The 22,727-nt window shown below is 65.7% G+C and overlaps 5 protein-coding genes across 6 annotated transcripts in view; 2 read left to right on the forward strand and 3 right to left on the reverse strand.

Moving 5' to 3' along the window:
- Nucleotides 1-1,420: 1,420 nt before the first annotated feature.
- CHLRE_16g667850v5 (dUTP pyrophosphatase) lies at nt 1,421-2,994 on the forward strand. Its single transcript, XM_001692074.2, has 3 exons — nt 1,421-1,652; nt 1,750-1,961; nt 2,223-2,994. The coding sequence occupies exons 1-3, from the start codon at nt 1,474-1,476 to the stop codon at nt 2,354-2,356; spliced, it is 525 nt and encodes a 174-aa protein (XP_001692126.2). The 5' UTR covers nt 1,421-1,473; the 3' UTR covers nt 2,357-2,994.
- Nucleotides 2,995-5,159: 2,165 nt separating this feature from the next.
- Nucleotides 5,160-9,509, reverse strand: CHLRE_16g667800v5 (uncharacterized protein). The gene is made up of 9 exons (XM_043071094.1): nt 9,115-9,509; nt 8,829-8,927; nt 8,317-8,372; nt 7,763-7,974; nt 7,450-7,589; nt 7,033-7,152; nt 6,573-6,815; nt 5,836-6,288; nt 5,160-5,617 (listed from the first exon to the last, which is right to left on the reverse strand). Exons 1-9 carry the CDS (start codon nt 9,298-9,300, stop codon nt 5,450-5,452), a joined length of 1,677 nt encoding a protein of 558 aa, XP_042915850.1. The 5' UTR covers nt 9,301-9,509; the 3' UTR covers nt 5,160-5,449.
- A 143-nt stretch (nt 9,510-9,652) lies between these two features.
- Nucleotides 9,653-13,201, forward strand: CHLRE_16g667750v5 (uncharacterized protein). The gene is made up of 6 exons (XM_001692073.2): nt 9,653-9,917; nt 10,254-10,322; nt 11,014-11,130; nt 11,617-11,667; nt 11,925-12,059; nt 12,294-13,201. Exons 1-6 carry the CDS (start codon nt 9,819-9,821, stop codon nt 12,351-12,353), a joined length of 531 nt encoding a protein of 176 aa, XP_001692125.1. The 5' UTR covers nt 9,653-9,818; the 3' UTR covers nt 12,354-13,201.
- A 2-nt stretch (nt 13,202-13,203) lies between these two features.
- Nucleotides 13,204-16,479, reverse strand: CHLRE_16g667729v5 (uncharacterized protein). Of its 2 annotated transcripts, none has more exons than XM_043071091.1 (3): nt 15,980-16,479; nt 14,994-15,649; nt 13,204-14,636 (listed from the first exon to the last, which is right to left on the reverse strand). In XM_043071091.1, exons 1-3 carry the CDS (start codon nt 16,439-16,441, stop codon nt 13,562-13,564), a joined length of 2,193 nt encoding a protein of 730 aa, XP_042915852.1. In that variant the 5' UTR covers nt 16,442-16,479; the 3' UTR covers nt 13,204-13,561. The 2 variants fall into 2 exon arrangements, with proteins under 2 accessions (XP_042915852.1, XP_042915851.1); XM_043071092.1 differs by having other exon boundaries at nt 15,980-16,449.
- A 24-nt stretch (nt 16,480-16,503) lies between these two features.
- Nucleotides 16,504-22,727, reverse strand: part of CHLRE_16g667700v5 (uncharacterized protein) — a 12,086-nt gene continuing 5,862 nt past the window's right edge. The window contains exons 9-15 of the mRNA XM_043071089.1: nt 21,938-22,085; nt 21,499-21,612; nt 21,009-21,146; nt 20,672-20,717; nt 20,339-20,462; nt 19,638-19,755; nt 16,504-19,425 (exon numbers count right to left, since the gene is read on the reverse strand). Of these exons, the coding sequence (XP_042915853.1) occupies nt 16,951-19,425; nt 19,638-19,755; nt 20,339-20,462; nt 20,672-20,717; nt 21,009-21,146; nt 21,499-21,612; nt 21,938-22,085 (3,163 nt within the window). The 3' untranslated portion in view covers nt 16,504-16,950. The remainder of the gene's footprint in view (nt 19,426-19,637; nt 19,756-20,338; nt 20,463-20,671; nt 20,718-21,008; nt 21,147-21,498; nt 21,613-21,937; nt 22,086-22,727) is intronic.

Genomic DNA, 22,727 nt, shown 5'->3' on the forward strand with positions numbered 1-22,727 from the left:
CGTCACTCGTACACCACTGCCATGTGCTAATTGCGCCACACGCTTTCTGGGGCGGGGTTGTTAGTACGCCCAGCCGCGACTGACCCCGCTTCCTTGCCTCGAGGCTCTTCACCTCCCAACAAGCGGCCTGAGCTCAAGAATGCTGCAAGCTGCCTGTGCCGCAACAGCAGCTGGTGCTGTTAGGACTGCTGCGTACTGCTGCTGCCGCTGCCGCTGTGATGCTACGAGGTGGCCGCTCTCAGGCGGGCCCCACCACCCGCGGCGTGCCCACCCTCATTTGCCCGCTCTCTGCCCCGAGCGCCGCACGCTGTGAGACCCACCTGACTTGCGCCTGGGCAAGGGAAGGAGCGTGCGAGCCGGCGGCAGGGCGAGGGCCGTCCCGGCAAGCCTTCCGTACCATCATCAGCAGGCTCTGTGTGGTCGTGCTGTTGACGCAGGCTCTCTTACTCAACCTCTCACTGGGAGTCTGCAGCAGCACGGCGCCACGCGAATGATTCCCATCATGGGGAAGAAGGGGCAACGGGGCTGTCGCGATGCAGGTGGATGCAGAGACGGCATGTGCATGCTGCAACACTGCGGCACAGGCTTCCACAATCCTTGCGCAGAGCCTGCACGGCCGCCCGCACGCTCAGCTAGCCGCTGCAAGCCCCGCTTGCCAGAGTTGCCACACGCCCCAAACCTTCCCTTCGTGCTATCTGCTCCCAATACCCAAGCAGTGCAACTGCATGGGGTTGCGAGGAAACCCTTTGCCCGTGGGTTGGTTGCGTTGTGGGTCGCGCGTGGCATGCTGGGTTGGGGCACGCGTGTTGTTCCTGGAGCTTAGGTTGCGGGTCACGACCACACAACTGCTTCATGTTCGAGTGGACGCACCTGTGTCTGCGCCAGCCCATTGTATGTACACTGGGGCTCGTATGAACCAGGGGCAGGCAGGCGGGCACTCCGCAGGTTTCTGCGGGGCCGCCATGCCTGCCCTGTCCACCAAAGCGTCAGCCTGCCAGGATGCTCTCCACGAGCTTTGCGCGGCTCCACGATGACCATAATCACTCCAGAAATCCAGGTGCATCTCCGCAGGCAGGCGCACGGGACTCGGTGCTGGAGCGAGAGTAGGGACGACACGCGTGCCAGTCCTTGCCGAAGGCAACGGGGGCTGACAGTCCGGCATAAATATGTATCAATTACAACTGGCTGTGTGTTTTCACCAGCTAGAATCGGTGCCGAACCTGGCGAGTGCGGTCCCGGCTGGCAATTGACTCGCGCGCCTGTCATCTGGTTGAGCGACCATATAAAATACTTCATTTTCTATCATTGTCCTGCCTGTGCGGGGAACCCACCAGCGTTCAAGTTGGCTCTGGATCCTGACGAAGATTGGACCCCTTAAGTTTGGCGGGGCCTTCAAATTATGCAGTCCTAATGCTATCTGCTCGCTTCATAGTTCCTTTGCTTCCTCTGTCATATCGCTACCTGTCCAGAAATATGGAGGTCCTGAAGGAGAACGTTCCTCGTGCGCACGATATGGCTATGAGCGCTGAGAAGCCTCCCGCCAAGCTGGCACGCGTGGATTTTGAGGAGAAGCTGCTGGTGAAGAAGTTGAACGACAAGGCGACGCTGCCCAAGCGCGGCTCGGCAGGCGCGGCGGGCTACGACCTCGCCAGGTGCGCATTCAAGCGCGTGTGCGGCCCAAAACGCGCAAACGGCCCGGGGTGAATAATCTGTGCTGATGTGCATATGTGCTGTTGTTTCGCGCCGCAGCGCTGAGGACACCGTCATTCCCGCCAAGGGCAAGGGCATCGTGAAGACGGGCCTGTCCATCCGCTGCCCCAAGGGCACTTACGGCCGTGTGGCGCCCCGCTCCGGCCTGGCGGTGAAGAACTTCATCGACACCGGCGCCGGCGTCGTGGACGAGGACTACCGCGGCGAGGTTGGCGTCGTGCTGTTCAACCACTCGGACGTCGACTTCGTGGGTGAGTGCAGCAGCGCTTGGCTGAGGGCGCCGGCAGCCTTGGGCTAGGCACTGCAACGTAGCCAGAGCCCGGTAGCGAACCTGTGACATGGTGGCCCCTTTGCGCTGGTATGCGCCTCAAGCCAACCTCAGCTTATACATCACACAGCGCGCACCAGCCCCTTCCGCCCTCCTTCCTCCGCCTCTTACTCTGTCACTGATTCTTACTCCTGCCCGCCTCCCTTGTTCTGCCCCTCTCGCCCCTCTCGCCCCCCGCCTGCAGTCAAGGTGGGCGACCGTGTGGCTCAGCTGGTGCTGGAGCGCATCGCCACACCCGACGTGGAGGAGGTGGAGGAGCTGGACGCAACAGACCGCGGCGCCAACGGCTACGGCTCCACAGGCGTGGCCAAGGCCTAATTGAGTAGCTCGTGAAGAGTACCAAGGGGTTAGCTCTTGGAAGAGCATAGAGCAGACATGGGCGGCATGCAGCTGACGGCGTGCAGTGCAGCAGCGGCGACACAGAAAAGCCTGAAGCAGGTGGTGCGCGAAGGCATTGCCCTGAGCTATTGCATGTCAGTTATAGGTGCTGGCGTGGGGGCGGCAGGGCACTTATACTTGGGTACTCGTAGACAGTTAGGGCAGAGGCAGTATGTACGGCATGCCTTGGTACCCGCGCCGGGGGACTGGCCGGCACTCTGAGACTGTTAGTTGCAGGAGTTTGCGTTTGTGTGTGCGCGCATGCCATTGCATGCGAGAGTTTTACATAGGCAGATTGTAGACAGGAACGGCAGGAGCCGTATTCGTGGCACACACCTACCGTATCACACATGGCGTCTGGTGGCCAGTGACCATGTGTGCTGGTGATTCCATTATCACGAGGCCCATGTTGGCCACGAATTATCGAACGCAGTAGTTGCCCTACGCCGGAGGTTGTATAATTAATTGACGGCTGTTTTGGCAGTTTTCCGCTGGTGTCCTGCAGAGGATTGCGGCGTGCAGGTGTGCAGGATAAGGTGCAGGCGTCGCCACCATGCTCCATGTAATGCACTAGCCGGCATGAGGCGTGATGCGGCAATCGCTCGTGCCATTGGAGTTGGAGTTGCGCCATTGAGGCACGGCATCAGAGGCGTCAGTCAGTGAACCGTAGACGCGGAAACCGTGGGGTGTAGGTGTTGTGGCAACTCGGTGCGTCACAGCGCGGCGTCCGCATGAGACCAGAGTCACCACAGCAGGCCGGCCAGGGACTTGTGCTGGCTACCGTAGGAGGGAAGCGAGTGGCCACGACTGACGACGGTGGCAGCAGCTGACTTGCTGGGGGACCGGGCAGCATGCGGTCAGGCAGGCCGGATGGATGTGCCGGGGCTGCTGGCGGAGGCCCCCGGGAGGCTGGCCCGCTGCAGTGCCGCTGGAGTAATGTGCCTGGGGGCTGGGGGCCTGAAGCGAAGTCGGCGGTTGCTGCAAGGCCAGCCCAGGGGGGGGGTAGAATCTTCCGAAACAGACCCCATGCCTCAAATTGATAGAGCTCAACGAGAAAATCACGAATCCGCTTTCAAAATCGAAAATGGGTTTCTGGGTGCAAAGTTATGGATGCGGATGTTACAGAGGGGACAGTCCCAGCTCCCGAAGACGCCGAGCCATCACATGCTATCAGGGCCCAACCCCGACTTTGCTGCAAACCCTCCCGCGGGCAAAGTCCGTGTGACTCCGCGCACAGTGAGTCCTAGCCAAGCCTCAACCCGCCAGAGCCCCACCGCTGTGCCTCAACGCCACAAGCCTAGGCACAGGAGTGCCGGGAAACGTCTAGGCCGCAGGACACACGCACAGCGCACGCACTAACCAGGGCGCAAGCGTCCAGGTACTAGAACGGTCGCCCACACGTGCATCCTGCCCACACACATAGCCACCAACCACGCACAACCTCTCACGGCGAGGGGGGCGGGGAATCAGCGTCATACGGCAAGCGCAAAACCATGCCGTCACCAACAGCCCGAGATATGAAGGGATGCGCAAACGGCACAGCGTCCCAACCCTTTGGCCTGATACCCAAAGTCACAAACGTCTGGAGACGACCCCAGAAGTCAGCTACGACGGCAAGTCCAATGCTCAGCACCCGGGCCGACGGCAGCTTCGCTCGCGCCGCCAACCCGGCCATAACCACACGCTGCCGACCAAAGTCCAGGGCAGACATAGCAGCGAGACACACCACATCCCACACAGGTGGCGCAAGCCCCGCAGGCGGGCGCACTAACCACAACTCCTCACGAGAGAAGGCACTTAGAGCCTCCTCCGGCAGGAAACCCATAGCCATCCCCATACTTTCCCGCAGTGACAGCGCAACAGTGCAGTCCCAAAACCAGTGACGCCGGTCCCCATCCTGCATGTCCACCCCACACGCCCAACACGGGTCAACAGTAACGCCTCGCGCCCGCTCGCTAGCATGCCGTGGAAACGCCCAGCAAGCGTTGGCGGCCACACGCCACAGTGCTTCCTTATGATGATTCTCCCATTTCAGCGACCACAAGCGGGCCAAGGTGCACACGAAGGCCCCCGCCGCCAGGGCAGCCCCCACCCCCGACACACCCGCAAAGTTATGACCCCTCAAAGTGGCCGGTCGGTCGGTCGGTCGGGGGTCCCAAGAGGTTTTGCACAGGTTCGTGCCAAGTTTTGTTCCTAGCGCTTCTGTCCTGCAGCACGCGGCGCAATGGGTGCAGCTCAACGAGGCGTGCGTAGGTATACCCCAGACTTAGCACACATGCATAGTATGGGGTAGTTTGGGAGCGGAATGTCGGCATGTCGGGAGATGCCTGTGGAACGGGTCAGGGACAGGCCGGTGCCGGCCGGCTTTTGCATGGATGAACGTGTCAGCACACTTCGTACTATCAAGTAACATTGGAGTAAGCCGTTGCATAGCAGGCCAGTCTATCAGGATACTTGTCGGCAGCCGGGCCACATGTCCACATGTCAGTCGGTCAAAGTGTGTTCCCAAGGCGGATCATTGTACATAGCGATAGAGCTCACCGAGAGCAGTCAATTGGCACCAACCTGACAAAAAACTAAGGGGTTCTGAGGGGGTTTTGGGGGGTCGTACGGCAGGGGGGGTCGGTCGGTCGGTCGGTCGGGGGGTCCGGAAGGTTTTGTGGCATGGGGTCAAAAAAGTTTGTTCCTACCCCCCCCCTGGCCAGCCGCTGCAGTACAAGCTGTCAGTCGGACGCGATGCAACAACAGCCTGATGTTACAGTCACATGCGCCTTTGCATCATGGACGTCTTTTAAGTGGGAGATCACCACTTGGTCCCGAACTGCAGGACACGCAGCGCCATCCTAACCGGCTTAAGATGTACACGTTAGATCACGGCCAAAAGTCAACACAACGCTAACGCTTACCGCGAACAAATGCATGTGCGGCCTGTGCTCGGCAGATGCGCGCCAAGGCCTAGCACGAGGGAAGCCACTCCGAATCACCTGGCATAAAGCAACGTGCACCGCTATGAATCAGCAACATCAACAATAATCAAGGCGAAGGCGGCCAAGGCCCCAGGTGCGCTCCTCCCACTATCTGGGGCTGCTCCGGCCGGTGCCCTGCCGCCTTCCGCACCCGCAGCGGCACCTGCGGCGGCCGCGGCGGCGGCTCGGGTTTCCGCCGCTTGTCAATGAACGCCTGCTGCCGCGCCTTCACAACCTGCACGGCAGTTGGCACGGCGGGGCGCGACGGTTAGCGACATGCGGGCATGATCAGTTGCGGGACCCGGCAGTAGTACAATACGGTAAGTCAGGGCAAGGCTCAGGCCGCCACGCCAGCAACCCACATCAGCCCTTGTACGCATCAGCCCGGACAAAGGGTCACCGGCTCCCAAAGTCACCGGCGCACGGCTGGCTAGTCGCTTAAGCCCCGCTCACCTCGACATTGATGGGCGCCACGGGCCGGTCAACGCTCGGCCGGCCAAACGGCGCCGCCGGGCCGCCGCCGCCCGGCGCCCGCCGCGGCGGCGACCCGCCGCCGCCACCTATCCCCGCCCCCGCAGCCGTGCCCGGCGGAGGTGGTCCCGGCCACAAGCCGCCCTGCGGCGGCGGCCCGCCCCCGCCCGCCGCCGAGTACGGGTGGCCCGGCACGTAGTGTCGGCTGTAGTTGAGTGCGTTGTTGTGTTCCCGCTCCCGCTCCCGTGCCAGCGCCTGTGCCCGTGCCACCGTGCCAGCGGAGGCGGGCCGGTCGTGTCGGAGTCCCATGGCCACGGGGCCGCCGTGCTGGTGCGGGCCGCCGGGCGGGGGGATGTAGTAGAGGTGCTCGTGTTCCCGCCAGGCCGGGCCGATGCCGTGGGGGGACAGGCCGCCGGCACGGTACGCCAACTCCTCCTGGCAGGGCGAAGGGATGTGAAGGGATGTGGGGAAGATATTACGGTATCATGCAAGGGCGTGTGTGGATGTGCAACGCGGGGGCGTCGGGGCCGCTGTGCGGCCTACCGAATGGTAGGGAACAAGCAGCGCCGGCATACCAGTACGCCCACGCGTGCCCGCGCTCTCGCGCACCGGCGCCGTGGCTCCCAATCCAAACCCCCTCCCCGCTGCCCTCCCGCCATCTCGACAGCTGCCGTACCCAGCCCACGCCGCAGCCTTCCCTCAACCCCTGGCCAACGCACCTGCATGACACGCGGGTCGTGGCCATGCGCCGCGTGGTACAGCGCCCTTGGGTCGGCCGGCGCCTCCCAGGCGTTGCGCGCCAGGGCCCGGTGCGCGTGCGCCCGATGCACCGTCTCCCGCTGCTCCCACCGCTCCGCCGCCTCCCAGTCCGCCTGGCGGCGGCGGTCGTACTCGTCCACGCCGCCCAGTGGCCCCAGCCCCACGTGCCGCGCCTCGGCGGCGGCCTTGAGCTCGTCCCACTCCTGCGTTGTCGCAGTGAGTTGGCGGACGAGGGGAGGGAAGGCAACGCGGTCAGCAACAGCGAGAAAAGGAGAAAGCCTTGTGCACGCACGGCAAGCGGCGTATGAGCTAGCAGGGCCTAGCAGCAGTGATGCCGCATCGTGGTATTGGCGAGTCCGACCAGTCCCCAATTGCGACATGCACGCAGCCCACCACGTTCCCCAGCCTTCAGAGCCCCACCATGAGCTGCCGCCGCTTCCGGTCCTCCTCCCGCGCCGCTATCTCCCGCGCCAGCTCATTGCCGTAGGCCATGCGGTCATTGACGGCCGTCACGCGCTGCCGGTGCTGCTCCAGTGCCTCCTGTTGAGTTGTGTCGAGGAACAAGAGGCCGGCACAATAGAGTTATCCTTGGAGCGGGAATGGAAAAAGCCTCGGATCAACACGCCTTGCTTCTCTGGTACTGCAGCACGGCGCGGGCGCCCTTTCCCTACTTCTCTCTCAACCCACTTCCTACCCGAACGCTGTCCAGGCCACCCGTGCATTTCCGCTCAACCTGCAACCGGCCTGGCAACCACCCTCGCCACGCCCTGGCCCGCCCCCGTCCCCGTCCTGCCCGCCCTGCCTGCCCCGCCCTGCCCGCCCCCGCCCCGCACCCACCAGTGCCGCCGCCACCGCCACCTGCTTCTGGTCCGCCAGCTCTGCCTCCCGCGCCGCCGCCGCCCGCCGCCGCCGCACCTCCATGGCCTGCGCCGCCAACTCGGCCCGGTAGGCCTCCGGGTTCATGGGCATGGGCGGGCCTGTGTGCACAGCACATGGAAAGCACGTGTTTCCCCCGAGGATACGGTACGATACTGGGCTGTGAATCAGGGTAGTACGGAATCAGGCTCACACTGCAGCAAGGTAACAACGTCGTATGCTCCTCGCCACGGGCCACAGCAAACAGCGTATAATTGCGGCAGTTGCCACTCACCAACCGGCCTCGCGCGCCACATCTCCACTGCGCCCGGAGGCGGCGGCGCCGCCCGCCCCCGCACCGCTGGCCCGGCCGTGGCTGGCCGCCGCTGCTGCGCCACCACCTGCTGCCCGCGGGCCCGCGCCCCTGCCACTGCCACGCCTGCCAACAACGCCTCCTCCTGCTGCTTCTCCACCTCCGCAGCCTTGGCCTTGGCCTGCATTTGCTGCCTACGCACCGCAAAGGGGATAGATAGTTTAGGTGATGCGAGGGCCGGGGGAGCGAGAGCCGGAGCGCGAGGGTCAACTCCCGGACTACCGTGATTACATTACGGTGTGCTCCTCCGCGCCCCCTCCACAACTCTGACGCCCCTGCCCTTGCACCTGATTCCCGCTCAAAGCCCAGATTCCTGCACTGAGCATTTTGATCCCCAACCCCAACCCCACCCCTGCTGCCTGCCTGCTTTGCTACCCTCATGTCGGGCTCGGACACACAGGCCTCTCCCGTCCGCCCCTCCCTCCCTCCCCCCTTCCCCCCCCTCCCCCTGCTGCCTGCTCCGCCCCGCCGCTCACTTGTTGAGTCGGCCCATCAGCTCGCCGATGTACGCCCGCAGCTCGTGGTTGTCAGCCTGAGCATACACACACAGGGGGGAAGGGATGGGGCAGAGCAGCAGCATGCTGTCAGCCCGAGTCAGCCCAGGCAACCTCTCCGCGCTGCACCTCTGGTCTCCGCCTCTCCGGCTCTCCGCTCCCCTGCGCCGCCTCCGCCCCTGTGCCTCCCCCCTGCCCTCCACCTCCGTCCCCCCGCCAAAACCCCCCCCATTCTTCAGTGCATCCTGTACCGCTTTTCTAACCATCCTTGCAACCCCCGCACGCGGGATCCCGTAGCCTTGTACTGCCCTACTTCGCTACTTCCACGACTTCTACTCATACTCGCAGCCTTGCCATCCCCCACATGTCCGTCACGCCCTGCTGCTGGACGCTTCTGATGTACAACGACTCGCTTATGCAGCTGCAGTTATCCTTGCCGCGCGACTGTTTCCTTACGGGATTGGTTCAACGTTAACCCGCGGCCTCCCCCGCACCTGGTCGGGGCATGTGAGCACGCGCAGGTAGGCGTCCGCGGCGGCCCCAAGGTGGCCCGCGTCCTCCAGCCTGTAGGCCTTGGCCATGAGCGCCTCACACTGCACAGGGGCGGGAGAGGAGAGGGAGGAGAGGGATAAGCAAGGTAAGCCGGAGGGGGAGCGTGGCGTGTTTTGGGGTGTTGGGGAGGCTGAGGGGTGACCGTGGCGCTCTCTCGCTGGCAGCTGCCGCGACCCGCTACGTGTGTGTCAGCCCCTTCGGCACTGCACAGGCACGAGCCCTTCCCACCTGCGGGCTTGGCTTCTTCAGCAGGTCACGCAGCAGCTTCTCTGCCTTTGCCCGGTCCTCGTGCAGCCTCCGCACGTAGTGGACCTTCTCCACATTCCGCTTGTATGCCGCAATTTCATGAGCGAATAACTCATCCACCGCGTCCTTCTTACGCGTTGGTAAAGCCGAACGCGACCTTCCGGCCATTTCACAAGTGGGTTCAACCAAATGTCGGGTTGGGTGACATCTTCACTAGAAACTAGCGTCAATATTTGTTATGAATTCGACCTGAAATAATAATATGAGTCCAGGCTTCAGTGTAATTAATGAATGGAGGCAAGCCAGCTCCTACTAGCAATACTCAGTGCTAGCGTGTCAGGGCAGAGTCATCCACTGCTGGCTAGTCTTCACTGTAGTAATTAATAGCTGGTGAACTCGGGAAAGGACAGCGAAGCGAACTATTGGCCACTTGCTGCATGAGACTTCGGCCCATGCCGTCTCGTCTGAAGTTGTCCCCTCAAATTAACTTTGTTACGCATGATGATTTTGTTAGAATCTACTATAGCACCTGCTCCAGTCCCCACCAGGCTCAGTGCCCCATCCCTTCGCAGAATTTCTTGCAGCCACCTCATACTCATACTTACCACAAGTAGTAACGCTGTAACTTCAAGAGGAGTCACGCATAGCGTGCTAGGGTAGTCGGCGATAGGTTAGTCCGCCCGAGGATGTTCTACTTCCTGACGCTCAGCAAGTCACTGGACATCCATCCTAAGCACTTTGGATCTAAGCTGCGGGAGGTCATTCGTGAGAAGCTTATTGCGGAGGTATGCCGCTAGTCCAGCGAGCACTTGGCGGGAAGACCTTTTGGGGGAAGGTCGGCACGGGGGTCAGGGAGCTCGGAGCCCGGCTGGGCCTACGTGCCCCTACACCGGCGCAATACAAAATCTCCAAAGCTCGTGCGTGCCGAACCACCTTGCTACGCTAGCACAAGGCTGGCCGGGGCGTGCACAGCCGCAGCTGGCCCCGCTTGCGGCGGCGCGCACGCAGGGCGTCCGAGCCTGCCGCCACACTACTCGCCCTGCTCCTCTACCCGCAATGAGTGCAATCGCTGGTGCAAGTCGTGCTTACGGACAAAACCACGCATACACGCAAACGTACAGACGGAAGGTACCTGCACTGGCAAGTACGGCTATGTGGTGGCGGTAACCAAGGTGGACGACATTGGCCGGGTGAGAGCTGCGTGTGCGTGTGTGTTTTGGCGGCGCGGGCAAAGGGCACAGGGGAAAGGGGAACAGGGAGAGTAAGAGTTGGATGGGCCCAGGAGCCTCCTGAATGAGTTGGGTCAGGTCGGGCGCTGCCGTCATGCGCCAGCGGCTGCGGCCTTGGCGTGGCCCCACATCTCCTCGCTCTAATGCGTTGGGTTCGGTTCAGTTTGGGCGGGTATCTACAACCTACCAGCCTGGCCGCTGCGAAGGAAAGGGGTGCGGGAGGGGGCGTGGGAGCTGTCTGCGGTAGGCGGCCAGGGGCACCACTGGGCAGCGGGCTCCTGACGCCGCCAGGATTCGGACGCCAGCAGAGGCGGCGGCTGAGGACTGGCGCAGGCAACAGTGGGCAGCTGAGGGGGGGCTGAGGGGGAGGCTCCGAGGCCCCGTCCACATCCCTGCCCACTACTACTGCTCCTGGCTACGCCTTCACTTCTTAAATAATCATGAATGTAACCCGCCCTCGACACAGACACAAACACACACACACACACACACACACACACACACACACACACACACACACACACACACACACACACACGCACACACACACACACACATACGTGTGCATCCGCGCTGACACGCACATACACACACGCCCCGACGCGCCCCGGTATCGGGCACGTGGGCACCCCTGCTCACGCGCGCCGCGCAGGGCCGCATCCGCCAGGACCAGTCGGGCTACGCCACCTTTGAGGTGTCGTACGGCTGCATCGTGTGCCGCCCCTACAAGGGCGAGGTGCTGGACGCGGTGGTCACCTCCGTCAACAAGGTGTGCGGGGCGTGTGTGTGGATGGGGGGATGCATAGTTTGGTACAGAGAAGTGTAGCGAAGTAGGGGAGTTGTATATACCAGCCCAAACTAAGCCAAACCAAGCCTAACTGGCGGAGCGCAGGCAGAGGCGTTAGTTGCAAGCGGTAATACTTATGGGGGGAGGGGCGCAGGGGAAGGGGGGCGGGAATGCTGTGGAGGTGGCGCGGGCAGTGCAGGGCATGGAGGAAGGGCGGGAGGCGTGGGGTGCGGTTGGCTGTGCGGCTGCCCGTCACTAAAATGTGGACAGCTGCTGGTGACGTGATGCATCAGCAGCGCCGCTAGCTACAAACCCCTGTTCCACCCCCATTCGTTTCGGCGATGCACTTAGCGTACTACTCCCCGCTGGCCCAGCCGCCCGGCTGACCCGTTGCCAACATCGCAACAAAGGCGGAGACCTTTTTAAAGTGTAACACGCCGCCACGCCATGCCATGCCACGCTATGCAGATGGGCTTCTTCGCCCAGGCAGGGCCGCTACAACTGTTCGTCACACAGCATGTGAGTAATGCCGTGAAATGCTGTGTGCCAGTGCCGTGTGTGACAGCTGTGCAGCGGGGAAAGGAGGGCGGCACAGGAGGGCGGCGAGGGGCCCGGGGAGGGGAGGGCAGGGAGGTGGTTGGGTAACCCAATGGCTGCCCACACACACCCGCTGTGACTCCTGCACGCGCCCCATGTGGCGCCCTACTCCCGCTGCGCTGCTGCCCCTGCGCTGAATAACGCTGCTGTTGGTCTCGCCACGACGCCGCACCACGCAGTTAATTCCGGACGAGTTCGAGTTTGACACGAGTGACGATAATAGCTGGATATCAATGGACCAGACCACTCGCATCCAGGGCGGCACGCACGTGCGTATACGCATCGTGGGCATCAAGTACGACCCCTCAGAAGTGGTGAGTGCGTGCGTGTGTGCGTGTGAGAGGAAATGTAGGGAAGGCGGTTGTGCTTGCCGCGCGCTGTCCTCCTTCTGCCGCTGGTGCTTGTCGCGACACGCCTGCCAGCCCATGCCGCTCGTCATCCTGGACGGCTAGTGCCTCGCCCCGCCCCGCCCCTTCCATGTGCCTGCCCTTGCCGACCCTGTGTGTCTCTGTCTCTGTGTGTGTGCCCCCGTGTGTGCGCTGCTGCAGTTTTGTATTGCAACCATGAAGGAGGACTACCTTGGAGTTATAGGCAGCGAGGCGGCGTGAGAGGCGGCCTGGCAACGTGAGAGGCGGCGTGACGGCGGTAGAGGCGGCCTGGCGGCAGGAGAGGCGGCCTTGGCAGCGGGAGAGGCGGCCTTGGCAGCGGGAGAGGCGGCCTTGGCAGCGGGAGAGGCGGCCTTGCCGGCGGGAGAGGCGGCCTTGGCAGCGGGGAGAGGCGGCCTTGGCAGCGGGAGAGGCGGCCTTGCCGGCGGGAGAGGCGGCCTTGGCAGCGGGGAGAGGCGGCCTTGGCGGCGGTAGAGGCGGCCTTGGCAGCGGGAGAGGCGGCGTGGCGGCGGGAGAGGCGGCCTTGGCGGCGTGAGAGGCGGCCTTGGCAGCGGGAGAGGCGGCCTTGGCGGCGGGAGAGGCGGCCTGGCGGCAGGGAGAGGCGGCCTGGCGGCGGGAGAGGCGGCCTGGCGGCGGAAGAGGCAGCCTGGCGGCGGGAGAGGCGGCCTGGCGGCGGGAGAGGCGGCCTGGCGGCAGGAGAGGCGGCCTGGCGGCGGGGGATGCCTTGCATGGTGGTGGGGTTTTGAGGGGCATGACGTGGGTGTCACGGAGGCATACGGCTTGGGGTGAGGTCCGCGTGTGTGTTGGTCGCGCCAGGAATCGGTGGTGAAAGGGGTGCGGCGCACACGAGGAACGCTAACATGCGCGGGGAGCATGTAGCTGGAGGTCAGGAGCAGGGGGGGCGGCTGAACCCGTATAAAACTCGGTTGCAAGCGGCGTTAGGGACATGGCAAAGGAAGCAAGTGGCTGACATAGTTGAGTCCTGAGGAACAAATTGCAGGCGGCCTGAGGTGCCGGAAGCTTGGTGCGCGAATGTCCGTGCACCGTTTGATCAGTGCATACACACACTTTACACACACCTGGCCGGGCGCTCGGAGCGTGAGGAATGCGCATCAGCAAACTTCCAGCCAGCCAGCAACTCGTCGGTACAGTAATTCCGGCGTTCAACCAGCCGCGCACTCCTGCCCTGCCGCTGCAAATTGTTTGTCATTTGCTGGGGTCTGGAATCAGCTGCACCCTACGGACTTCACCAACCTGCCTTACCACTGTCCCATCGCACACACACTTAACACACAATCAACACAAGTCAGCTGTAAGCACGGCGGTGGATGGCGTGTGGCGTCGCCGGGGCCGCAGCTGGGGACCCCTGGTGTCAATGTGTTGTTGAGGCTGCCCACACAGAACCTCCATGTCGGCGCACAGATAGCTAGCTACTCAGCAAGTCGTCGCATCTTTGCGGCGGGCTCCTCCCTTCCATCCTGCGCCAAGTCGCACCCGCCCTCGCGCCGCCTCGCGCCCGGCACCGCCTCACCACCCGCATCAGTCGTGTGCGGGTACAGGGGAATGAAGTAGATGCAGCAGCCGGCCTCGGGCGGCGGCGGCTGCTGCTGGTGCGGCTGCCCGTGCGACGGCCCATCCTGCCAGCCTCGCACCCAGTCCGCCGCCACACCCACCGCCTCATCCGCCGTTAGGCCGTTAACCTGCCTGCTACTAGTGCCTCTGCCACCGCCACTGCCACTGCCACAGCCACTGCCACTGGCACGGCCGCGATTGCCTCCATCCTGGCTGGTGCTGCCACCGCCGCCGTCACCACAACCACCTCCTCCGCTGCCAAGGCTGGCGGCGGCAGCGGGCGCAGCCTCTGCGCCAGGGCTCGCATTGGGCACGGCCAACAGCAGCGGCGCATGGCGGCTGCCGTACCACGTGACCAGGCCGCCACCGCCGCCGCCAATGCCGCCGGTGCCATCGCCGCCGGTACCGCTGCTGCCACTGCCGCCGCCGCCAGTGCCGCCGCTGCTGCAGATGCCGCCGCCAGCGGTTTGCAAGGCGGACGCCTCTCGCCGGGGCGAGGGCAAGTGTGCCGAGAGGCGGAAGAAGCAGCGGGCCAGCAGCGCTGAGGCGTCTGCACTACTGGCGCCACCGCCACCACCACCGCCACCGTCACCGCCGCCACTGCCGCCGGCCCCGACCGCCAGCACTGCCGCCGGCGCTGCCGGTGCGTGCGCCGAGGCCGCACCCGTCCCGCATCCCGCGCTTTCGGGCAGCAGGCGCTGCGTGCCTGTTGCCGGCGCTGGGTCCTGCCGTGCCGCCGGCGGTGGTGGTGGCGGCGGCGGAGGCGGAGGCGGTGGCGCGTTTGTCGCGCCGTCTCTTCCGCCCAGGCCCGGGTCCTGGTCCTTCTCCGGGTCCGGGTCCGGGTCGTGGTCGGCCGCCACCACCACCACCACCGGCCGGTCGTTGCGGAGGAGCGGTGCCACGCCCTGGGCAAGCAGCCACTGCAGGTCGACCCTGTGCGCGCAAGTGCATGCATGAAGTGCGAGCCTAGATTACCGGTACTGTGGGAGTGAGTGCGCGTGTGGGGCTCGCGTGTGGGGCTCGCGTGCGTGGCAACGTGCGATCGAAGTGTGCTGCGGGATCTCTCATCATCGCCAGCGGCACGCACGCCGTGCACACGCCGTGCACACGACTGCCACGCCTTCCCCAGCAGCCCCAGACGGCCCCCTCCATCCCTCACATGCGGCACACATGCACTAGTGTGCGCCAAGCAGCAATGTCATCTTTCGCCGAGCTGCACCTAGCTACACACACCCACGCACCCACGCACACACATACGTACCGCACCCATGCACCCTCGCACCCTCGCACCTGGCCCGCTCCTCGTAAACGTGTCGCTCCCCCGGCACCAGCCCCAGACCCGCCAGCTGGCGCCGGAAGGCCTCCACCGCGCCCACGTAGCCCTTGAGGTGCAGCCGCCGCGCCTGCTGCCAGGAGCCCACATGCAGCTTGATGGCGTCAGGGTGGAGGGGCTGGTGGGGGTGTTGGTGCTGGTGCTGGTGCTGGTGGGGGTGGTGGGGGTGGGGGTGGTGATAGGGTGGGTGGGGGTGGGATTGCTGACCTGCGCCGACAGCCGCTGGTGGCAGGGGTGGCGGTGCCTCTGCGGCTGCCGGCTCCTGCTGCTGGCGGTCGTCGCCGTCGCCGCGGGGCAATTCAGCTGCAGCCGCGCCGCCGTGCCGCCTCAGTCGCGCCATGCAGTCCGTGAGCCGCAGCAGCATGTGCGCCGCCTGACTGCAGCCCGCCCCGACACCACCGCCGCCAGCGCCGCCGCCGCCGCCAGCGGGGCCGCCGCCAGCAGCGCCGCCGGCTGCGGCGCCGCCGGTGTCGCCGCCGAGGTCCATCTCCGCCGCCGCCGCATGCGGCCCCAGGTAGTCGAGTAGGCTGTCGTGCTGCCAGTGCGGGCGGCCCGGCGGCGGCTGTGCGGCGGCTGCGATGAGCGCCGCACGCAGCTGCCGGTCAAACACCACCTGCATGCGGGGGCGGGGGCGGGGGGGCGGCAGCAGCGGGAAGTAAGGCTGGGAGTGTGGGTGCGGGGCAGCGCCAGCAGGGTTGATTGTGGTGAAAAGCACAAGGGAAACAAAGCGCAAAGACAGTGTTTGCGATGCATCTTGCTTGAGTGTGTACCGTATGTGCACGGCAGCGAGGAAAAGTGAGGTGGTCGTAACTCGAGCACTCGAAAGCAAATAAAGGCATGACGTGCACGGCGCTGGCTTGGGGAGTTGGGTGTGCCCATCCCATTATCCCAGTGAAGCCCGCCGTCTGACCAATCCCGCGCTTTCAACTGCTGCAGCACTTGCCTTGAAGCCGGGCGTCTCGTGAAGAGGCAGCGCATACACCTCGGGCTCATCCGGCCGCCACCCGCGCCCGCCCCTGCCGCCGCCCCTGCCACCGCCGGCCTCGCGACCTCCGCGGCTCGGCTTCGGGCGGGTTGCGGACCGCTTGAAACTTTCCCAGCCCCTGCCCCTGCCGGCGATCGGTCCCCGGTGGGTTGCGTCGCCCCCACCTCCACTGCCGGCATCAGCGGATGCCTTGCCATCAAGAGAGCTTGGCGGGTGATGGAACCACACGCGCTCGTCGCGAGTGAGGCCATGCGAGCGGAAGCCGGTGCTCATAATCGCATCGCTGGGACGGAGGCACTCAGCGTTTCCACTGCCGCTGCGGCCTGACTGGCGGTGGTCTTTGTTATCAGGGCCAAATAGTTCGACATAGCGCGCCTCGTGGAGCGCCACAGCGATGGCGAAGCGGGGCGCGCCATCCATCTCGCTAGCGGCTAGGCAACACTGCTGAAAGCATGCGTTTCGTATGGGCCTACAGACGATAAGGAGTATACGTCTCAGATGACCATTCGCATGCCCGACTTGCAACCGCCCGTCACGGGTGTCACGGGTCCGGGATCCACCCATCCTGGACAACTTGTCGGTACAGTAACTCCGGCGTTCGACCAGCCATGCACTTCTGCTCTGCCGCTGCAAACTGTCTGCTGTCTGCTTGGGGTATGGGCGTCAGCTGCACACTACGGGACCTCACCAACCTGCCTAAACCCTGTCCCATCACACACCCATCCTGGACAGAGGGCACAGCTCAGCCGCGTTCATCAACTGCAAACACTTTCCTCAGGATCACGGCCCTCAGGTGGCACCATCACAAGGTTTGTATCACGTTCTTCCTGCTACAGCAGTGCACATGCATACATGCTTTCACACCATCCATCCTGCTGGAATTCACAACACCACCATACATTTCTTCAAGCCTCTGTGTCTTGTCTAAATCACTTGGCGACTGTCCTTTCTGCCTCCTCCCCCATCTCTACCTCCTCCTCCCCGTGCTCCTCCTCCTCCTCCTCCCCCTCCCCCTCCCCCGCATCCAGCAGCCACCGGGTGCCGCCGCGCGCCATCCGGATGCCGCCGCCGCCGCCGCCGCCTCCCACCCCGCCGCCCGTCAGCCCGGCACGGCCCTGCGCCGCCGCCACCGCCGCCTGGAAGCGCGCCAGGTCCGAGTGCGCCGCGCCGCCGCGGCCGCCCATCACCTCCTGCAGCTTGTTCAACTGGGCACGGTTAACAACGTGAGTGCCGCCGCCGCCCGCGGCGCTGCCGACGGCGCCGCCGCCAGCGCCCTGCGAGCGCGTGTGAACGCCGGCGCCGGCGCCGCCTGCGCCTGCGACGCGCGTAGTGCCGCCGCCTCCGCCTCCAGCGCGGGCGGCACCGGCGGCGGCGCCAGCGGTGCCGGTATGGGTGTTCGCAAGCTTGGACTGAATGGCCATGGCTTCGGCATCAGCGGCGGCGGCAATGCCGCCCCCCATGCCGCCGCCGCCCATGACGCCGCCGCCGCCAGCTACCATCCCGCCGCCGCCGCCCATGACGCGCTGCCGCAGCTGGCTGCCTCCGCCCATGCCGCCGCCGCCACCTCCCCGGAACTGGCCCCTGTTGCCCGTCGTCATTCCGCCACGCTGGAATCCAGCCGCCCCGCCGCCGCCGCCGGCGCTGCCGCCACGCGCGCTCGCCAAGCCCTGCCCGCCGCCCATGCCGGCGCGCGTGCCGCGCCCGCCATGCGCGCCTCCGCCGCCGTCTGCGCCGCCGGCGGCGGCAGCGCCAGCCGCCACCGCCGCCGCCGCCGCCGCCTCCGCCTTCAGCGCCGCCGCCATTCCGAACGGCCCCATGCCCTGTACGGCACTGAGGGCATTGGCGCGTACGGCCTCGGCCTCTGGGCCGTTGGCGGCGGCCGCCGCCAGCTCAGCCGCCGTCACCACGTGCACGCCCGCCACCCGCTGCCCGTCCACCGACGCAATGACCCCCGGGTCAGCGGGGGAGGGGCTGGGGCTGACGGCAGCTGCGGCTTCGGCAGCGGCGCCGGTGGCGGTGATGGTGTCGGCGTCGACGGCCTCCGTGGTGGTGGCAGCGGCGTCGGCGGCTGTGCCAGCTGCCGTCGCGGCGTCAGTGGCAGCGCTGCCGATATCTGTGACAGTGGCAGCAGCAGCGGTGGTGGTGGCGGTTGTAGCGCCAGCCGCCACCCCGGCAGCGCCGGCCGTCGCTCCTGCATCCACAGCAGCGCCGGTGTTGGCCGCGCCTGCGACAGCAGCTGCTGCGCCGTCGGCAGCAGCCGCGACGCCGTCCACAGCCGTGCCGGCGGCAGTTGCCGTCGTGGCGGCCGCATCCGTGCTGCTGGTGCCGGCGGCGCCGGCAGCAGTCGTCGCATCTGCACCTGTGTCAGCCGCACCGGAGCCAGCGGCGTCAGCCACCGCGCCGCTGCCGGCCGCCACCGTCGCCGCCTCTGCTGTCACTGCTATGGTGGTACGAGGCACGGTGCTTGTGACCATGGCGGCGCCAGTCGCCGCGTCAACAACGCCAGCCGCCGCCCCCGCCGCCCCTGCCCCCGCCGTCGCCGCCGCCGCAGCGCCAGAGCCTCCAGTGACGGTGCCTGCGGCGGCGGCCGCGTCTGCCGCCTGGCCCGCCGCCGCTGCCTGCAGCCCAGCAAGGGCGGCGGCGGCGGCATCCGCGGCGGCGGTGGTTGTCGTGGTGGTTGTGGCAAGCGCCGACGCGTTCTGCCCGCCCTGCTGGGCAGCCGCGGCGCCGGCAGCTAACGCGCTGGCGTCTGTGCCATTGACGGCGCCGCCAGCAGTTGGGAGCAGCGTCTTCTTCTTTTTCTTCTTCTTCTTCTTGATGGTGGTGGCTGCGGCGGCGGCGGCGCCGTCTGCGCCCGCCGCCGTCGCGGCGGCGCCGCCGGCAACCGCCTGGTTGGCGATGGCGGCTGCGGCCTCAGCCGCCGCCGCGGCGGCCACCGCCGCCGCAGACGCTACATCCAGAGCCGACGCCGTTGTAGTCGTTGCTTCACTGACAGCTGCTGCTGCGGCGGCGCCGGCGGCGCCAGCCGCCTCCGCTGCCGCGGCGGTGCCGCCAGCGGCAGCGGCGGCGCTGGCGGCGGCAATGGCGGCGGCGCCAGCCGCGTCTGTCGCCGCCAGCGACGCCGCGCTGCCCTTGTCTGTGTGGAACGGCCGGCCGTCATCCTCCACCACCTCCTCCACCACGGTGGCGTTGCCGGCGGCGCCGCCCGCGCCGCCACTCACCACCACACCGCCGCCGCCCGCCACGCCCGCCGCCTCCGCGCCCTCGGCTCCGGGCCGGGGGGCGGGCACGTTGTATCCGGGGATGGCGGGCGAGGGCACGAGCGCACCGGCGGCGTCCAGGGCCGCGGGCGTGAAGGCGATGTGGGGCTTGCGGACGACGTGGTAGGGCTTGTCCTCCAGGTCCTGCGCAGGTGCGTGTCGCGTGTGAGGTGGGGTAACGAGCTGCTGGATATCTTGTTGGACAGCACACATGCACATACACACAAACACGCGCACAGCACACGAGAGCCCGTTTCCTGCTGTAAACACCCGCGCTGCACCTCCTCCTCCTGCTGCTCGTCTGCTCCTCCTCCTGCCCCTCCTGGCCCTCCTCCCCCTGCCCGCCCCCCCCTTACTTGGTACACGTCCTGTGGGTTTGTGGCCTTGCAGTCTGCCAGGGCGTCCATCAGGGAGTACGTGTCCTCCGTCACGGGGGGGAAGGTCACGTTGAGCGGGTGGCGCAGGTACAGCACCCTGCAGGGGGGGGGGGTTTACATTTATGAATAGCTGAGGAAACGGCAGACGGTAGGCAATCTTTGGGGAACAGCAATCGGGGGATGGGAGGCGACGGGACGGGAGGGGCAGGCGTCTGTGGGAGGTGAGTACGGCAACGATGGGGGGCAGTGCTGCGACCGCAACGCACGCAAGAAATGGCCGACCCGTCTCCTTCGGCGCCACCCGCAGGTGCTCTGGTACCGTATCCCCCAATGCCGAGGCCGCACACACACACACGGGCCGCACACACACGGCGGCGCACACACACGGCGACGCACCGGGCGCCCTCCTCATCCCCGCCCCGGGGCCCAGCTCGCCACAGTCCAACACACACACACACACACACACATACACACACACACACACACACACACACACACACACACACACACACACACACACACACACACACACACACACACACACACAGACACAGACACACACACACACACACACGCGCACACACACGCGCACACACACGCACACACACACACAGTCACACACACAAGTACACACACACACACACACACACACACGCACACACCCCGCCAACCAGCCCTACCGCTGGTTGTGTGTGCGGCGCGGGCCCCAGGCGCGGGCCACCTCGTCCATGGCCACGTTGTAGATGCGGGCGGTGGGCGTGGCGTTGGCGGCCGGCGCAAAGGCGGGGTCCGCCGCCGCCGCGGCTGCGGGATCACACAGGTGGCAGAAGGGTCTTGTTTCAGAGACTGCTATGTTACTAATTCCATGGGCCACATGGCTTGCTCAATGCTCGCAATGTAGAAGAGAATCTAGTCGAGTGGTGTCAGTACGGTATGAAGAGGCATGTCCGCCCCACCTGCTGCCGCGGTGTGGCCGGTGTGGCCCCGGTCCGCCCCCAGTCCGCAGCCCGCACCTGAAAGGTGGCCGATGGTGTTGTGCGGCCCCGGCTCCACAGCAAACTGCCCGGGAGGCGAGTGTGCAGAAGAAGGCAGGAAGCACAGGGCCACGAGGCGTGTGGCGTTCAGTCGACAGCGGAATTTGGACAGGTAAGGTCGTCGCCAATGCCCCATCCCTCCTGACCTACCCCTGCTGAAGTGGACAGCTCCTTACCCCCTTGTGCGCCGCCTCTCCATCCTCCCGCTCGCCCACCCAGTTTCCCACCTCACCAACCCACCCACCCACCCACCCACCCACCCACCACCTTCTCCCCCACCTCCCCCACCTCCCTCACCACCCACCCCGCCTCTCACCTGCATGCGCACTTGCGTCTTCCAGTGCGCGAACTCCAGAGCCAGCATGCCGCGGCCGCCCAGCAGGCAGCCGCCGTTCAGCAGCGGCAGCCACACACAAGACATGGAGCTGCGCCGCCGGCCGTAGGGAATGAACTCCTGCGGGCGGCGGTGGCGGTGGCGGACAGCAGAGCAAGGGAGGTGGTGCAACGGTGCTGGAGTTGTGGCGGTGGTGACGGGAGTTGTGGCGGTGGTGATGGGGTGTGTGGCGGTGGTGACATGGGGTCCCGTTTTGGGCGCGAAACCGGCGGTTACAGATGACTACAGACTTGGCTTGCAGTTTCCCGCGACACCCCTCACGTGTTGGACAGGAAAACACCACCACCCCTCCTACAGCCATCCCCGCCACCTCGCCGCCCCGCCGCCCCCGCCACCCCGTCCCCCCTTTCCCGCCCCAAAAAGCCGCCCCCCTTCCCCGCCCCCCCTGCCAACCAACTATGCGCCGCCGCACCATGCGTATGCCCAGCGGCAGTGTGGCGGCGCCCTGCGGCCCGTCCTCCGACACCCAGGGCGCGGCGCAGGGCGGGTCGGGCCACACAGGGATGCGCTTCAGCGCGTGAGCCACCTGCGGGGCAGAGGGGCGGGCGGCGGCGGAGGCGGCGTCGGGTCTTGGGGGTTGCAGAGGTTGGCATGGTGTTGTTGGTGTGTTAGCATTCCCGGTAAACCTGGCGCCCAGTCTCATGCCTCTGCTTGCTTCACTGGGATTAATACAAACTGATGCTCTGCAGAAGGCCAAGACCATGGCCACAAGCCCCTACGCGCCCGGCCCCCCCTCAATCAAAACCTCTGCCTGCGCTCCGCTCCGTTTTCGTTGGTTCTCGTTTTGTTTGGGCTGGTATTGACAACCCCCCATACACAAGCCACCCTTCCCCCCGAAACCCCACGCCCACCGTCATCAGCCCGCCTAGCAGCGCCGAGTACTCGGTCCAGGTGTTTGTGGCCGCCAGCCGAGCCGCCAGCGCCGGGTGCAGCGCCAGCAGCTGCAGCGGCACGTGACCGCCCGGCTGCCCCTCGTGGTAGGGCTGCGGGGTGGCCGAGCTGCCCTGCAGGGGGGGCGGGGGGGGGGGGGATAGCAGGATAGTCGGCAAAAGACACATCTAGATGCCCCAGGGCGCCGTCCGCGGGGCTATATACTTGTGTGTCGTAGAACTTCCGTGCTCCGCCCACAGGTGGTTACATGCATTAAGTTTACGAAGCGAAGTCGTAGCCAGGTACAAAGGTACACAGTAGGGGGGGGGTACATTCATGACTAGTTAAGGAAGTCGTAGACGGGGAGGGGGGGGGGCGGGAGGGCAGGGTGGGAGGAGGAGCGGGCACGAAGGAAGGGGCTGGCGCTCGCGCGCGCGTGTGTGTGTGTGTGTGTGTGTGTGTGTGTGTGTGTGTGTGTGTGTGTGTGTGTGTGTGTGTGTGTGTGTGTGTGTGTGTGTGTGTGTGTGTGTGTGTGTGTGTGTGTGTGTGTGTGAGAGCATGCCGAGCGTGCGTCCCCTTCCTGACCTCCCCATCTGCCTCATACCCCCTGAACCCCTCCTCCTGACCCCCCTGCCACTCGGGCGTCAACGCTCTCCTAGGAAACGCTCTCCTCCTCGCTTTTTCGCATTGGGACCGGTTTTGGGCTGATATCTTCATCCCCTTCTCCCCCTCCTTCCCTTCCTGCCCCTCCTCCACGCCCCTCCACACCGC

The sequence above is a fragment of the Chlamydomonas reinhardtii genome, chromosome 16 (genome assembly GCF_000002595.2).
Source record: "Chlamydomonas reinhardtii strain CC-503 cw92 mt+ chromosome 16, whole genome shotgun sequence".
NCBI classification, from domain to species: domain Eukaryota; kingdom Viridiplantae; phylum Chlorophyta; class Chlorophyceae; order Chlamydomonadales; family Chlamydomonadaceae; genus Chlamydomonas; species Chlamydomonas reinhardtii.